The sequence below is a fragment of the Mytilus californianus genome, unplaced genomic scaffold (genome assembly GCF_021869535.1).
Source record: "Mytilus californianus isolate M0D057914Y unplaced genomic scaffold, xbMytCali1.0.p SCAF_5, whole genome shotgun sequence".
Classification (NCBI taxonomy): domain Eukaryota; kingdom Metazoa; phylum Mollusca; class Bivalvia; order Mytilida; family Mytilidae; genus Mytilus; species Mytilus californianus.
The window spans coordinates 54,107,234-54,125,637 of NW_026262701.1; the positions used below are offsets into that span (position 1 = coordinate 54,107,234).

The window sequence follows — 18,404 nt, forward strand, 5'->3', positions numbered from 1 at the left end:
CCATGTACGAGGGTCTTGACGCAAGTTGGGAATTCTCAAAGTGAGGGACTACAATGTTTCTAAGCACCAAATCCCTGTATGTCTGTCTGTTCATGTTACCCTGCAAAATATGCATACCCAACTTACAACAGTATGAGAAGAAACCCCATACTGTAACACCACCATCAACGATTGCTGTCGTTGGGCAATTGTTGTTTCGGTGATAGGCAGTTTTATTTCCCCGCCAAACTCGTATTCTGCCGTCTTTGGTCGTAAGAGAAACCAACTATCATCTGACCAATGAATATTTTGCCAGGTTCTCATGTTCCATCGTCGATGGTCATTAGACCTTTGAAACCTGATTATACGGTGCCTTGCTGTTAGGGCACGTCTTTTGACAACACAACATGCTCTTAGGAAGCCTCTATGAAGTCGACGGACCAATGTTTGAACACTAACACGACCACCTAGAGGCAAATGGTGTCTAAGCTATGGGGTAGGAGTACATGGGTTGGCTTTAGCACGACCAATAAGTAGTCTGTCATCACGATAGGTAGTTAAACGGGGTCTTCCGGACCTTGGTCTATCATTTACAGTTCCTGTGTCAATATGACGTTGTAAAAATCTGACAATGACGGTGCGATTAACATTGAAATGGAAACCAATGCTCCTAGTGCTCCTACCGGAATTTGACATGTCAATTGCTTGTCAACGTTCAGTCACAGATAACTTACCGCTTGCCATATTTCACAGTGACTTGGTGAAGGTCAAATTTCACCTGTACGCGGGACAGTAGGAAGATGATTTAAAGGCATTGAAACAGTGTATTTGTAAAAGTGCAGATGACCTTTCATAAAAGGTTGCTTGGAGGGTATATCGGAGTTTAATTTTTTTGGTCGTAATGAATTTTCTTAGTGTATGCTATAGGCAATTCGTAACACCAAACATAGATATTTTTTTCGCAATAGTTAAAAAAATATTGACAGTTATATTTAGGTGGTGCTTAACTTTTGGCGGACTGTATACATCTCTATACAAATATCTAAATTTGAACCTTCTCCCCCCTCCCTCTAGACACCGAGGTTTTGGGTCCGCCCCTGTTAAATGTGTCTAATTATATACATTTTGTACGGGTCTAGATAATAGCTAAACGTACAATCATATAATTTGTTGGATACCTAATTATATTATATAATGTGTCACAAAATAAACTTGTATACCCCCCTTCTCAATGCAGTATTGAAAAGTAAATCATTTTAAAGTCCTGAAGATAAAACATGTTTTGAAATATGCCCTGCATACTTATTTATGCAAAGACATATAGTAATTATTGAACTACTGTGCCGGGGGCTTGAAAAAAATCTATTTAAGAGATTCGGAGACGAGAGCAGTAAAAAAAAACTCAGCAACGAATCCTAAATGTAAAATGATTTGCAGCATAAGACATGAGAGCACATATTATAGATGGTATTAAATATGAAGTTCACGCCTCATATGGGTCATTATAAAAAAACATGCAAATTTCGATGAAGTAATATTTGGAAAAACGATGTCATTGTTTAAAACATTTAAATGTGTCCCTCTATTCTATAGTATGGTAGCAACTATTTTCAGAAATATGCAATGGGAAAAATGAAGGGTTCCTTCAATCTTAACAATTTTAGGTCATCCTTTGATAGAATCGTGTCAATGGTGTTACCAATTTAAAACATGCATTTAGGTACTAAATATTATTGTTAAACATCAAACAACTGTTCCAATTTGTTGTTAAGGTTTAAATTACTACTTATTGACATTATTCCTCTAGCTAAACATTCTTTTTAAACATAAATTTCAGAATGCATTGTCGTAAAAAAGTTGGCTGTCCTAATTATGGCTGTTGTAAATACTAAAAAAATACACTTAAATTGAATATATGTATAATGTATAAGATGAAATGATAAGAATATGCTTAATCCTTCGTATACAACCTAAAAACGCTTCCATTTATGAATAAAAATTAAAAAGTATCGCATTTTTATATAGTAACACCACTGACTCTTCAGTAACTCCAATGACACAAAAGTATCACCATTGACAACACATTTCAAATTTTACTTTTATGAAGTACTGAACACAAAACAGAGAACACTGAGCAAAAGAAAAAGAAGAAAAATAATTCTTAGGCTTAAAAATCTCAAATTATATAACATATAATATCAATAACCAAAAATGTCAGTAGTGTTACTAAATAGTGTCATTGGTGTTACCAGCATACACCGGTTTTTGAAAACTTTGTATAGGTAATACATGATATTGTTAAAACATTGTTAAATAAGTATTGTTTGTTATAGATAATATGATGTTTCGCTTGTTAAACATGAAAGAAACACCAAAAAATGCTGATTGTCATAATATATTCAGTGGTGTTACTAAGCTGGTCAATGGTGTTATTTTATTAAAATGGTCTCACCATTGACAGTAACACCATTGATTTTCAGGTGTATTTTAAGGTTTAGTTACAAAATAAGGGCTCCATTCCCCTATTTTATATGGTGTTCCTGGTGCATGTTTCTACAATCAATATATTTCATAATTCAAAGTTCAGGAATTTAAAAAAAAAAAATGATTTTTATAAGGGTACACCATGGACACTATTTTCAATTACGATATAGCTTGTACTTACTTTTAATATTTTTTTACTAAATTTTCAACATGAATGTTTGTTTTCTTTTGCATAACATGCTTACAGGTAACATTGCTATGGGAGAAACTATTGTAAATGCTGAAATATTGAGAAAGATAACTCTTACCCTACCAATTTGTCTTTTGGTTACACCATTGACTTAAAAATGAGACTTTTCCTTTTGGTTAAATTTTTTATTATAAAACCAACATACACCTTCCAAATCATTAAAAAAATGTTTGTATGTATCAAATGCAATAAAAAGTGATAATTTCTAATATCAAATGATATGAATAATAGCCCTATTTCAGGTCTGAAGGGATTTATAGTAAAAAATAACAGTCGATTCTGGCTATATCCAAGGGTTTGAGAAAAAATTAAGAATGTTTTTATAACATTTCATACTGTAAACTGTGTATAGTGTATCACAAAACATTCATATCTTTCATATGCAATAGTTATTTTGATACATTTTGATATAGTTTCATGTCTTTTGACTTGAAAAGACCAAATAACATAGTTTTGCATGTTTTTTTGATAATGACCCATATAGTGAAGTCCTATGTCATAGGACTATTGTTGTAACATGGGTTAGTAACTGGTTCCAATTTATCCTGAATTGTCTTTATTAAAGAATTAGTTCCGGAGTATAACAGCTTATGTCTCTACTTGTGGGTTTCTGGTTCTGCTGTCGTAATTAGGTGATTTTTTTTCTACATGTAGTAAAAAAGAGGGGGCTTAGTCCAAATAATTGTAACGTCCTGGATGCTTTTTATTCATTTTTCATGTGTGCCTTCCTGCAACGTCTCTGAGGATCAAGAAAAGTAAAAAATGATATAGCACTAAAGAACGTCATGATTACATGTATCTGGACTTAGAAGGGGGAGGGGGGCTAGCTATGTATTTTTTTTTATTTCAATGTGTAGACTGTAGGAGAGTTTCTTCAGAAAAGGTTTTCGTTGGAGGTGTTTTTGCCATGCACACAGGCACCTGTTTCTATCCATGAACAAGTTGTGTGTCAAATTGATTATTATTACTTGTCACTCGCATTTGTTGCTCGTCCTGGCCATTATTGGCATAAACAGCCTGTGCACAAACTCGCACGAACGCCAAATTTAGTTAGAGGGGCGATATTCTGACGCGTTTTTTAATTCTTGGTCACTCAAGTTTAGAAAGAAAGGGGAGAAATCGAAACAATTACCGACCAATCACAAACGTTGTCGCAAATTTGACCTTATGACGTCAAAGAATTTCCCATAATGCAATTTTTGCATATAAATAAAAAAACTACTATACCAATTGAATAAAAAATATTGCATTCAAATGACATTTTATACCAATTGAATAAAAAATATTGCATTTGAACGAAAATTATACCATTTGAATGAAAAATTATACCATTTGAATGAAAAATTATACCATTTGAATGAAAAATTATACCATCTGAATAAAAAATATTGCATTTGAACGAAAATTATACCATTTGAATGAAAAATTATACCATTTGATTGAAAAATTATACCATCTGAATAAAAAATATTGCATTTGAACGAAAATTATACCATTTGAATGAAAAATTATACCATTTGAATGAAAAATTATACCATCTGAATGAAAAATTATACCATTTGAATGAAAAATTATACCATCTGAATAAAAAATATTGCATTTGAACGAAAATTATACCATTTGAATGAAAAATTATACCATTTGAATGAAAAATTATACCATTTGAATGAAAAATTATACCATCTGAATAAAAAAAATTGCATTTAAATGAAAAAATATACCATTCAAATAAAAAAATATTGCATTTAAATGAAGATATATACCAATTAAATAAGAAATATTGCATTTAAATGAAAAATATCAAATTTTTGCAACCAATACCATGCCATATAAAACTTAAAAATCCAATGTACGTCTAAAGTATATAGTTTATGCGATATCCGACATATTAAATATACTTAACAACTACTCACCAGTAGCCAGCATTACAGAAAGAAAATCTACGCTAAAAATTAAGAAAATGTGAATTAACTCCATTATGTATTTAATAAACACTAACTGTCGTCCTAGTACTACATTGCAATGTGATGTAATAGGACATCGCCACTTGTGACTACATATAAAGTAATCAGAGGATAATTTATACTTTTCATCTATTAAGTCGCTTTTCCGATTTTAAAAACAGATGCCGAATCGTTTGCTGGGTAAGGAATACTTCCTTCTCCATTTAAATGTTAAGAAGGAAGCGTTCAAAAATGATAAAAATTTTCAAAGTTTTGTGTTTACCTAAAATTCTTGTTCGTTTTTATTTATTTTTTATCAATTTTAAACTAAGGATTTTAAAAAAAAAAATTAAAATGAAATAAGTACACGAACACTAGATTTATGGTGGACAGACATACTTCTGGCCTTTGTTAGTCTTGTATGTTTTTAAATTTTGGTTCATCTATATGTTTCGGAGTTTAGTGTGATGTCTATTTTCTCTGAACTAGTACACATTTTGTTAAGGGGCTAGCTGAAGCTCGCCTCCGGGTGCAGGATTTTTTAGCTGTGTTGAAGACGTTGGCCTGTTTTCTGCTCTTTGGTTGGGTTGTTGTCTCTTTGACACATTCCCCGTTTCCATTCTCAATTTTATTTTATACGAACAGACAAGAATGTCATTCAATGATTCTGGCGCCTATGCAATAAACAAAAGTCACATGCAATTACGATGTAGTATGAGATTAGAACATATAATAAATTATTTTCTTTTAATGGAAAGTGGATACTATAAAGCACAAAATGATAAATCCAATGAAACTTACAATGTTTCTAAAATACATTCAGTCACTTATAAGATAATTATTTTCATAGTGAATAAATTGTTTAAGAATGTTTGTTGACCTCTATAAACGGATTGATTATTCGTGTCGTTGGGTTGATGTATCATTGACATACATTTGATATTGTTTTGTTTATAAATACTAGTACACACCCACGACATCGCGGGTCGGTGACTTAATTAAAGTACATGCGCCTTATTTTTAGCCTGGATTTTTAGTATTCGTATTGTCTTCTGCTAAAGTCATGCTGATTATAATGTGCACAGTTTTCTCTGCTTTTAAAATCTTTCTGTTTGAACCCGTCCTGGTTTTCTTACTGCAACGTTTGGTAGTAAGACTCGTCATGGCCAGTTTGGGAAACTGGTAAGCAAATGCTCACATTAAATTTGTACCGATACAGTGTGTTAAATATCCCCCAAACCCATGTTGGTGCTCCTAATAAAGGAGGGAGATATAGAACATACATACATAGAACCGGAAACTACATGTGACAAATACTATTGGTATCGATATCGGATTCGACCAGGAACTTGTTAATTATTGGTAATACAAGTAATAGCTTTTCCAAAAAGCTTGCCGGTTTTTAGTTTATTATGTTGAATTTTTTTTGTTTTTTGCTTTGTATTTTCATCCATTCAGAATATTGCTCTGCATATAAATTGTAATGGGGTGAAAAAAAGTGGAATAGAGGAACGGGCAATATAGTATTGTAAGGGTTACAATTTTAATTTTGTGCTTTGTCATTTTTAACTCCTGGAAAGGGCTTAATTTCTAAATCACTTTGCGTGTTTGCCTGTACTTATTTCAATAAACTTTTTTTAGAAATCAATTTTTCAGCAGACATGTCATTATTTACTCTCTGTTTGAGAAAAGTGTGATCAAGATCTTTTATTAATTGTCCCGATAAAACAACTCACAAACGTTTTAGATCCTAATGAATCTGTATTATACCGAAAATTGTGCCTATATCCTACTTAAGCAGGTTCCAGGAGTGTAAAAAGGTACATGTACATAGTTACTGCGGGAAAATGTTTAAAGAGTAAATCGGTTTAAAGTCTGTTCTGAAAAAAATAACAAATTGGCATGTTATGAAGTAAAGTAAATACATGTGTGACTCTCTGATCGTTACTTTCTGACTTTCTTCTTCTTCCCGGTTACGAGTCGGACTCTACAATTGAGTATAGTTGACTCGGGCGTATCTCAAACAGACAGGAGGCCACTCCTTTGGCCAAAAGTAAAAGTCCAGAAAAACTGGATGGTATTTATATTGAAATCAGTAGGTGCGTATTTACAAATATATACACTGGGTATCCTGTTGTCTTGTTGAGATGTGGCAGGGTCCAGGAGATAGTGTTCACTCTGGCCCTGAAGTCCTCTAATGATCTGGACTCTACTACAGATTCTGGAAAATTGTTCCATTCTTTTGTTGTTCTCGGGAAGAAGGAATGATAATATAGTATTACGTCTCTCTTTACTCTAGCTTTTCAGAGTGTGTGGTTGCCTCTGGTCCAACTGTAACCTGATGTGTTGTCCTTGGATGTATCAATGACAATCAACTGTTGTTGGGTCTTTTAACACAGCACAATACTTTGTTTCCATCGTCTGTGCTGGAGAGATTTCCACGGAAGTTGGTCCAGTAATTTAGTTACACGTCCTGGAGAGTTGTCCTGATAGCAACTGTAGACAAAGCGAGCTGCTCGTCTCTGTACTTGCTCGAAATCTCGTGTGATAGTGATTTGTTGCGGGTCCCATCCTGGAGAAGCATATTCTAGGGTAGGTCTTACAAGGGTGAAGTTTATTGGTCGTCTTCTTAGCTTTGAATCAATCCGATGAGTCAACCCCTTTTCAATTGGATTTTACAGTTAGTTCTTACATAGTAGAAAAGAAAGGATATTGGATATCCATTCAGGACACAAAATCGGTTAAAAAAGTACATGCACAGAAAGAACACAAAAAGCAAAGGAACAGTGTTTTAAAGTTGTATGTTGCGGTACCGGTTTAACACCACTGTCCTAGGTTAGGGGTGGGTTGGCCATCCGCAAACATGGTTATCCTCGCCAAGTTCGCTGTGTGCTTGTACCAAAATCATGAGGCTGAATTTCATTGGTTGTCGTTTGTTACTGTGAATTACATATGCTTTTCGTTTATAATTGTTTTGTACAAAAATAATGACATGAACTTTTTTACATTTGTCATGTCGGATCCTTTAATAGCTTACAATGGTAAATGCTGTAGGGTAACGTATATGTGCTAACATCTATGTCATTTTGTCTCTGCTGGATAGTTACCTCATTGGTAATCATACCATATCTTCTTATTTTTATGTTATAAATATCTGCATGGCTAATTTTCTGGACCGTTGCAAAACATATACTATGATTTTGAACATTTGCCAGCACTATCAAAGTTCAACTATATAACATTGGTTGTCAGAGCAATCATTACAATACAATCATGTACATGAAGCTGACAAAAAAAGTGTGATCATGGTTTTCTCAGATTTTAGCAAATGGTGTTCGTTCCTGTTCATTGCCTTAAGGTCTCCTAAATTTGTGTATTTAATTTTGCTATTTAATGGATTTTGTGTTGATTGCATATTTTCGAAAGTCTGTAAAATTATCCACAATTATTTATTTTTTTTGAAAATTTAGAGCTTGAAATATTGTACAGACGTGTATCCATTGAAGCAACCAGAGTGTTGACCTTATTTAGCTATGGTGTTAATTCGGATGCTGTCTTATGTTAAGTTATTTATGATACCCTACATCTCGTTTTATTTACACAAATATTTCTGACAACGCTTTAAATATTTTTACAAACATGTATACTTGCTTTCAAAACGAACCTTTACCGACGGACAAGCTTATGTGTTTTAAATACTCCTTCCCGAAAAAGTTTTGTAACTGTACTTAGTCCGAATAATTAAAACGTCTTGAAAGGCTATTTTAATTTTTTGGTGTGATGCCTTCCTGCGCAAATATTAGAACAGCCTTTCAAGATGTCTTAATCATTCGGACTACACTGTACTGTGATGGACGTTGGCGTGATAAGGAATTCGACACATGTTGACATCAACCGCCACTCAGCCAGAAAAATTAATCGAAAATGAGTCATTTGAAGATACCTGTTTCCACATTTTTTTTTATACTTTTGAATTATATGAGTTAATATATACTTCTCTTTAGTTTTTGTTAACTACAGACAGAAGTATACGCGATCCCTTCTATATGTTTTATGAACGTAGCATTCGTAGTGGCTCTGCAAAATCACGACAGCGTGTTTCTTGATATATAGCGTAAATTATTTAAATTACTACGTGTGCATTTTATACATAACAAAACCGCTAATGCTTCGGCTATTTATAGCTACGCGTGTAATATAATTTTTCTGTATAACGAGACGCATGAATGATAACTGTAATTTTATTGGTGCTTTGTAACTCAGGAACTAACAGTCTCCGGGACAAGTTTGCACTTCCGCTGAGTGCAAAAGTTGTCACCTTAATTTTTGGAGTTAAGTCAAAATGAAGTTGATAACTTGGTTGGTATTGGTTCCCTGATATTTGTCCTAAAAAATTTTGGCTCTAGCACCACTGTTGAAAAAGTTATGCCCCTTTTTTCAACAATTTCCTCAGAGGAAAAGTAGTTTTCCTCAAGGGAAATCAAATTTCCCTAAAGGAAAAAGATTTTTCCTTAAGGGAAATTGTATTTTCCTCAAGGGAAAAAGATTTCCCTTAGGGAATTTGCTGCATTAATATTTCCTTTGAGGAAATTCTATTTCCTGTGAGGAAATTTGCGGCTTCAAATTTTCCTTTGAGGAAATTTTATTTCCTCTGAGGAAATTTGAGGCTTCGAATTTTCCTCTGAGGAAATTTGCAGCTTCAAATTTTCCTTGGAGGAAATACTTTTTCCTGTGAGGAAATTTTGTCAACTGCAATTTCCTTTGAGGAAATATTTAACAAACACTTTTCCTTGAGGGAAAATTCAATACCACAAATTTCCTCTAAGGAAAACATTGTTCTCCAAATTTCCTCTAAGGAAATTTCTGTACATCAACTTTCCCTGTAGGAAATGCTTTCCCCTATTTTTACTCATTGTAAATTTCTTCACTATACAAACAGTATGAACATAATGTTTACAAGACTTAATAAATGATACAAATGATATTTAAACTTTAATAAATTTATGACTCAAAATTATCATGACATACAAAAACAATATAGTGAGTCTGACTGTTTAGGTCAAGGTATTGTACATACTTTATATGACTTTAACTTTGATTTTTAAAATATTTTTTGAAGCAAAGTATTCTGTTTTCTTTGTTATTGTTTCAATTGTATACATTAATAAGCAACCAATTTGAATGTCATACCATTTGTGGAGTTCTTAAGAATGCGTTCATATTTGCAAATTAAATAATAAAATAAACACTTTTCTTGTAAATTTTAATTTTCCTCTGTTTCAGCTGCTGTGTACAGTTATTCAATTCACTACGTAAAAGTTCATAACATAAATTATTCCATTCACTAAACAATTTCCTTCAATTCTTAGAGAAAACATTTTTGCAATTTGTTCTTCGAAGATCTTCTTCAGTATATTTGATATGAGGGAGCGATGTAAATGAGTGGATAAAACTGGTGTTCCTTTCAACAACAAAATACTATTTTTTTCTTCATTTCTCCCTTCTTTCGACGAATATATATAATATGTTGTTGCATTTATCAGAGCTCCAGATAAGAATTCAACTATTGGGGTTTTTACCCTTGTATTTTTTAAGTAATTGAGTAAAATACTTTTCCAATTGCATTATGTATTCCAATTCACCCCTCAGGCTATTATCTTATTGGGTTTTTCACCACCAAGTTCATGGATGCATTGGTTTTTTTTCCAACTCCAAGATATTGAAATTATTTTTGTTATGATGTAATGATTTCATACCAAAATGTAACCTCCACTGTTATCTTAAATATGTTTCTTTCATTATATGTTTGATTCAACCGTTCTGTCAGTTTTGTATTTTCTGTCAATTTTTTTAAACCTGGTGCCCCTAGTGGGGAAATAACTTATTACCTTTCTAGAGCAAGAAGTAGAAGATGTGCCAACGAGACAATTTCATCCAAGTCACAATTTGTAGAAATAAACCATATATGAAGTTTTTAGATGTTAGTAGTATTTGGGGACTATATTCATTTTGTTGTCTTGCATTTCTTGCCATGGTGTTGTCAGTTTATATTATACTTAAGTTTTAAATGAGGTCAATTAGATAAATTCCACTTTTTTATACTTTATTGGAAAAGAAAGATATCAAGAAAGTAAGAAAAAAAACCCACTTAGTAACCGACTATGTGGTATTTGGTTTTGCTCATCGTTGAAAGCAGTACAGTGACCTGCCTCTGCTATAGGTGTTAACATTTATGTCATTTGGTCTCGGATAGAGAGTTTTTTTTTTTGATAATTATACCACATGGATCTTATTTTATATTACAAGTACAGCAAATTTATCTATGGACTATGATGTGCTTAATCGACAAGTTTTCTATATACCAAGTTGGGTACTTTAGTCACTGTCACTGCAGTTCAGTACCAATTCTTACTACCTATAACAGGTATAAGATTTATTCACTATGATTCAAGCACAAAAAAATGCTAATTGAATTTAAATAAAATTCTTGGCAACACGAATATTTATTTTTATTTCCATCTGTTTCTACCTGAAACAAAATTTTGGTTAATTATGTATTGTGATCATTGTCTCAGATTGTCAATTAAGAGGACAACTTTGGAATTTTAGACGGTCTTGGTTTGTACTGAGCATAAAGTCTCCCTCGACGTCGTTTCTTCTTGGTCATCCATAAACGAATAGATTGATAGGGATTGAATGATGTCGAAACTGGACCTAACATACTAATTTTCATCATAATGTTAAGTTGTATTTCTTTAAGAGATACCCTATATTTACATTTAAGACGGTTTTGTGTACTAAGCTTCTTTCACATTCTACGCTTGTCAGACTTAAGCATAGAGCTATCATTGCGAGCTTAGAAAATACTGGCATGAGGTCTTTGTGTAACAGTATAAGTCTTCTACAAAGTTGATAAGTGTCACATTTGGAGTATGCACCATTTATCATTCCTTTCAGTCTGATCCATTCCTCCTTCAGTTTTACTTCATCTATTAATGGTTCTACAATCTTTTCTTTAACTTCTGTTCCTTCAATAAGATTTCCTTCAACAATTTTGGTTTTCTTTTCCTGACCATAAAATTCAGAAAGTCTTTCAACAGCATTGTCAGTGTCTGTGACATCTGCGGCGATAACGCTCTGAGGTTCCAAAACCAAACTAAAATCTGTCAACAGATCTCCGTCCTTCCTGTGAAGTCTTTTCTTAATATTCTTAGACAAACTTTTTACATAGTCATCTCTGATTGTTTGAAATTCTTTATCCATGGTTGCTGAAAATGAAAGTTTCTCTCCCTTAAGCATTTTCTCATCTCCTGAAGTTTCAATCATTTTTCGCATTTCTAGTAGAGCTTCACCATCAGACACTTTCATGGTTTCAATTTTTGCAATTGTTCCTTCAATCAGGGGACGAATTTCACTAAACGACAAATTTTTCTTTTGGAAGCTACAGCTAAGTATACTTAGCTCTGTGTGAACGTCTAACATAAAAGCTGTTACTAGTACAACTTTGTAGGAACTGAAGAATTTATGCAATCCCTTAGGGACAGGTGATTTTTCAGCAGCAAATTTTGATAACGTTGATACTATCGAAGAGTAAGATTCAAAAACAGCTTCCACTGCATTTTTTAGGCCAAGCCACCTTACAGAATGAGGATCCTTAACTGACAGTTCTGGTTCATTTAATAATGATTGAATATTTTTTAAGGCAAAAACTCGATTTGCTGATGCAGTTATGAAATTGAATAAATTTGTGAATTTGTCTCTAACTTTAACCAAAAAGTCTTTCTCCTTAATGGAGTCAACACAAGCCAAGTTCAGTCGGTGGGCCACACAATGAGTTTGTAGACAATATGGTGCATATTTGCTTTTTAATCTGCACACTTACCCCAGTTTTATGCCCTAGCATTACTGCTGCACCATCAGTGGCTAAAGAAACACAATTTTCTAGAGAAATTCCTAAATTTGAAAATTCATCAAAAACACAATTTACTATTGTAATAGCACAACCATCATTTAAATGTATATCACTTAGAAAGGTTGTGATAGGTTCAGCATTTTTAACGTATCGGACACAAATAGACAGTCTTTTTTCTACCCCTATGTCAGTGCTCTCATCCAACATAACTGCGTATATAGATGATGATTTAATATCATTTACTATAACATTGGTGAGTGTTTTGGCAATACAAGACTGAATTTCCGAAATAGTGTCCCAGCTTAAATTTGAATATTTGCATTCAAGTCCGTTTTTCTTTTGTAAGTCTAACAATCCATTGACATTGGTTGTTGGCATTTCATTTTTCGATGCATGGTAAATTGTGTTGAATAAAATTTTATCATCATTTATAAGGGTGAACTGCGAGCCAGTTTCTGTTTCAATCACATCACATTCAATATCCGAGTCAGTTTTAGTAATTTGGAAATTTTTATTGATAATATCCAAGTGCTCGGCACTCTCGTTATGTCTTATAACTGCTGAGAGTTGAATATTTGAGGTCCCTTCATGGCCCCAAACGCTCGTTATGTTTTTGTCTCTTGTGGCAGATTTACATTCATTGCAATATATATATGCGACCCCCGATTTATCGACTTTTTGTAGCCAAGTATACTTTTCTTTCCAGGAGAAGAAGGTCTTATCTGACACTGTGTGTCTTTGTTTTTTGCTAGTATTTTCATTTGATGAAAAAACGGCATCGTTAATTATTTTGTTTATTATGTCATATGTAAACGGAGTTGTAGCCTCCTCCACTATAGTATTAATAATTTGGCGTGCATACTTCTGTGCCTCCGCATGGCGGACTGTTGTCATATAATTCAAAAGACTGTAAGATTTTGCAACTAGCGGTGCTTTTTTTCTGCCTCGCCGACTCATGTTTTCTGAAATAAATTTTATCAACTGGTCTCTTATGTTTACCGGGGATACAGTTTTGATCAACGGACACTTCATACAGGGACCCAGATCAAGTATAATCTGTGATCGTAGTTCTGCCAATCAAGATGCAGATGCTACGCTCTATTTATAGAACGGAAGTAGAATTCCCTCAGAGAATTCCTGTTATAAATATTTCAAAAATAGATTTACGCGTCAACATTTCATTGATAAGGGTAAATAACGCACTCGACAGCGACTAGAAGGGTTGAAAACGCATAGTTTTGACATATAATTGGGTTTTTCTCTGCATGAATTGGGTTTTTGAACGCAGCAATAGTCATTTGTATTGGGTTTTCCATTGTTTTTATTGCGTCATCACGCAAATACGCAACTTATCTGGAGCTCTGATTTATACAATTGTGTTTTTCTGCATCTATGATAGAACTCCATTTTGTTTATAGCCATTATCATGTGATTATGATGAAATTTCCTATTTCTTTTTTGCAGGAAAGCACACATTCCATTTCACATTAATCCAATTAGCGCACCATGTAGATAGATATCAACTTTCAGTTTCCTCTTCAGTATTGACCTATTGATCATGAAAACCAAGATGTCTGATCACCTATAAATACACAAAATAAACAAATAAAATGTTATAAATGGAGAGAGAAACAGCAATAAAAAAGCTTATTTTGTCATGTTTATGAACATTTTAAGAATATTTCATTTCTTTCTTGCATGACTTGTGAGTTCTCTTAATTCCGTGCTTTTTGTCTATGGGTTTTTATATTACCCCGGTAGTTGATTTTGTGCATTTTATCAATCTTTCGAGTTGAGGCAATTGCAACGGTTATTTTTACAGTTTGTTCTTTATATGTTGAGCTGTTAAACCACTGTCCAAGGTTAAGGTAGGGTTGAGTGCTCACAAACCTGATTTTTTTATTACATGTATTAGTTTTTATTGATTTTTAACTAGCTGTCAGTAGCTGTGAGTACTAACAGATCTTTGTGTCTTTTCGATTAAGAGAAAGGTATACATTTCCTGCTTTGTTCGGACTGTTTATTTTTTTGCAGGAAATCTACCGGTATGTCATTTGTTGTCTGGTGAAGAGTTGTCTTATTGGCAATCATGCCACATCTTCTTATTTTTATATAACCTTGCCATATTCTGATTGTGCCTGTTCCAAGTTCGGAGCCTGTAGTTTATTCTGACACTCAAATTTAGTGGTTGTAGTTGTTTCATATCTGTCATATTTATTTTTTTTTAATTTGTTTTGTTATAAACTAGGCAATTAGTTCTACAGTTGGGATTATTTCAATTTTTCGTCTGAGGGCCTTTTATAGCTGACTACTTTGACAATAGGGTATGGACTTTCTCATTATTGAAGGCCGTCACTGGCCTATAATTGCTTTCTTAGAGCAATGATCAATAGTTTTCATATTTAATATGCCACATCTTTTTATTTTTATAATAATCATGATAATCATCTTTCAAGGGCAATAACTTTATAAAAGTGGCCTTATGAGTCTTATCGAGCATCACTGATGAGTGTTTTGTAGACGAAACGCGCGTCTGGCGTAAATACAAAATTTAATCCTGGTATCTATGATGAGTTTACTTACCATTTAGGTTTTGTTGACTTCTGCAAATTTTAAATTGCCTATCATTTCTGCTGTTTATAATTTCTCTGCATCTTCTATAGTTCTTGTCCTACACATAAAAAGAGTAAAAATTATTATTTAATGACATCTTGCATCAATAATTATTTTGCTGTTTAATGTATTATATATCAATACGTGTTTAATAAAAAGCTGTACCATGAGTGCTTGATAAGCTTGTTGTCCTTTTAGCTTGGGATTATGCTTTAAATGAATTTTAATGATTAACTACATTATAGAAAAACTCTGAGCACTGTGCAACTAAGACCCCCCCCCACCTACAAAAAACAAAACTACAGGCTCTAAAGAGCCTGTGTTGCTCACCTGACTCTATTTGGGTTTTTTAAATCATATAAAAAAGATAAAAATCATAACAGATACTTTAATAATGATTGAGGCCATATTTGGTTTAATATTGTCCTACTCCGCTGTCGGCCGTCTTTGATGATGCATCAGCTACAGAGTAACAACACTTGGTCAACACCTCATAAGGAACATTCATGCTATGTTTGGTTTCATTCCATTCAGCGGTTCTCTTAAAGAAGACATTTGTATGTATTACCTATAGGGTCCTATCTTAAACTAAGTCCCCCGCTGCCGGCCATTTTGGATGATAGATCGGCAACAAAGTAACAACTCTTGGTCAGCACCTCATAAGGAATTCAGTGGTTCTCTAGAAGTTCAAAATGTAAAAAGTTAACAACAGCAACGGACGACGACGGACGCCAAGTGATGAGAAAAGCTCACTTGGCCTTTCGAGCCAGATGAGCTAAAAAAGGACATGCACACAGAGTGGTATTCATTGAAACAAAACATGAAAATAATTTGGCTCCATTTTAAGGGATATTGCAAGTGTATATACATTTTGTAAGTTTAAGGCCGTGATTTTTGAACAAATACAATTCTAAAACCTTCCAAAGTGTGAAAATGGACAATTTTAAACAATTTTCTAACAACTAAAATTCCATAACTCTGCATCTTATATAAAAATAAATAGGGGATGATACTCCGGCTTGCATATCATATAAAGTTATAAAGGAAGATAACTGAAGAACGGTAAAATTTATACTACTAAAATTATAACTTGATCTGATTTTGTGGTAAAAAGTATTGCGTTAAAGTTTAATAAAATTTGGTTGAGGCAAACTTAATTTAGAGGACGGAAACGTAAAATTCATCATTTTTTCCATCTGTAAAGGACATAACTCTAGAACAGACTGAGTCAGTAAAAGTGACACCATCAAAATTCAAACTGTTTTTTGTGGTAATAAGCATTGTGTGCAAGTTTCATAACATTTGTTTGAGGCAAACTAAAGTTAAAGATAGAGAGCCGGAAACCAAAAATTCAGCAATTTTTCCATTTGTAAAGGGGCATAACTCTAGAATGGCAACACTGACACCACCAAAATTCACACTTGATCTGAGTATTGTGGTAATAAGCTTTTGTAAAAGTTTTATAACATTTGGTTGAGGCAAACTAAATTAGAGAACAAAAACCAATGACTTTGGGACAGACGGACAGACGGTCAAGGGTTGACCCACTATCACATGACTATGGGTCATAAAAATGTAAAGGGAGTTTATGTCAATATTTAAAATCAATTCACCAAAGTTTCATAAAAATTGGTGAAAGCATTCTTGAGACTATCCAAAGTCTCAATATACAATAAAAACTTAAATCAGAATTTTTTTTTTAAATTGAAAGGGAAATTATCATGATTATGTTAATTGGCAATATTAATAAATGCATGCAACAATTTCTGAAATTTACAGTATATAGGCTTTTAACCCCACCATATTTTTGCACCTGTCCCAAGTCAGGAGCCTATATGTGGCATTTGTCAGTTTTGTATGATATTTAATTTTAGTTTCTTTTATATATTTTGGAGTTTAGTATGACGTCCATTATCACTGAACTAGTATACATTTTTGTTAAGGAGCCAGCTGAAGCACACCTCAGGCTGTGGGATTTTCTCGCTGCATTGAAGTCACATTGGTGACCGACTCATCTGCTCTTTGGGCAGGTTGTTGTCTCTCTGACACATTCCCCATTTCTATTTTCAATTCTATTTTAAATTCAATTATAAATGTAAGGCTTCTTGTTGATTTGTTTTACATTTGTCATTTCGAGGCCTTTTATTATATTTACAGCTTTCTATATGCATAGGTGCTTGAGGACAGGATCCTGTTTTGAGCCCCGCCCATAGTCCCTCCCCCTTATTATCATAAATCTTAGATTTTTCAATATATATCACTTATTTGTACCATATACATACTAATATACCATATTTTTACTCTTAATATGCATGTTTACTATCAACGTGAATCTCGACTCCTGTCCTCAAGCACCTGTCTATATGGTATGAATTTTGGTCATTGTTGATGGTCGTACGGTTATCTATAGCTCAGCGAAGCAACATCACAACTGTTTCCAAGTTTGTGAAGTCAGAGGACTATATTCATCTTTCCGACTTTCAGATCATTTGTTGATTTTTCATGAATATGTGCCATTCCAATATGAAATAGCTAAATCATGTATATATTAAAAAAAAACTTTAAACTAGGATACTCATTTGGGGAACTAATGATTTGTTGGTTTTTCCCTAGTCCAAATAATTATGACGTCTGGCAAGACTATTTTTTTTTCTGGGACGCCTAAATAGCCTTGCAAGACGTCATAATTATTTGGACTAGGTTTTCCCCACCATTAACAAAAAGATCATGTCTGTAGTGACAAGTTAGTGTGTGTGCTTACCAATATTTGAATTTTATGAGCCTTCTTTTTGAATATTTTTTTCATTTTTATGGTACAATACTGACGTCGAGTGCTGTTGTTGTTGTGCGAGTTGTGCTGTTTATATTTTACAAAAGCGATCAAGTAATGCAGGGGAAGGAAACTTACTTAAAAGACCAAAATGAGTCGCAACTAATGGTACATAAATATTTTACTATGCAGTCAGTATCCTGATATACATGTATAAACTCTTAGACTCATTTCACAGAAAAATCGTACAAGTGAAAATACTCGTTAGTCATGAACATTTTAGATCACTTAAAATTTAGATTTTATAACTTAGATTACGAAAGATGATAATTTGTCAAATAAGCCCTTGTAACCAGGTGCTGCATTTTTTAGCACGTGTCAAAAAACAGTTAAAAGTGCCGGGATCTGACAGAGCTTTCACGAGCTATTTCTGTTACTGTGAGTTTATTATAA

General features: G+C 33.3%; 1 protein-coding gene and 1 long non-coding RNA gene across 2 annotated transcripts in view; both read right to left on the bottom strand.

Moving 5' to 3' along the window:
* Positions 1-4,797, bottom strand: part of LOC127702624 (nephrin-like) — a 65,906-nt gene extending 61,109 nt beyond the window's left edge. The window contains exon 1 of the mRNA XM_052206896.1: positions 4,627-4,797. Within this exon, the coding sequence (XP_052062856.1) occupies positions 4,627-4,690 (64 nt within the window). The 5' untranslated portion in view covers positions 4,691-4,797. The remainder of the gene's footprint in view (positions 1-4,626) is intronic.
* Positions 4,798-13,938: 9,141 nt separating this feature from the next.
* Positions 13,939-18,034, bottom strand: LOC127702634 (uncharacterized). Its single transcript, XR_007982513.1, has 3 exons — positions 17,943-18,034; positions 15,152-15,239; positions 13,939-14,150 (listed from the first exon to the last, which is right to left on the bottom strand). It is a non-coding gene; the product is annotated as an uncharacterized LOC127702634 (long non-coding RNA).
* Between the last annotated feature and the right edge of the window lie 370 nt (positions 18,035-18,404).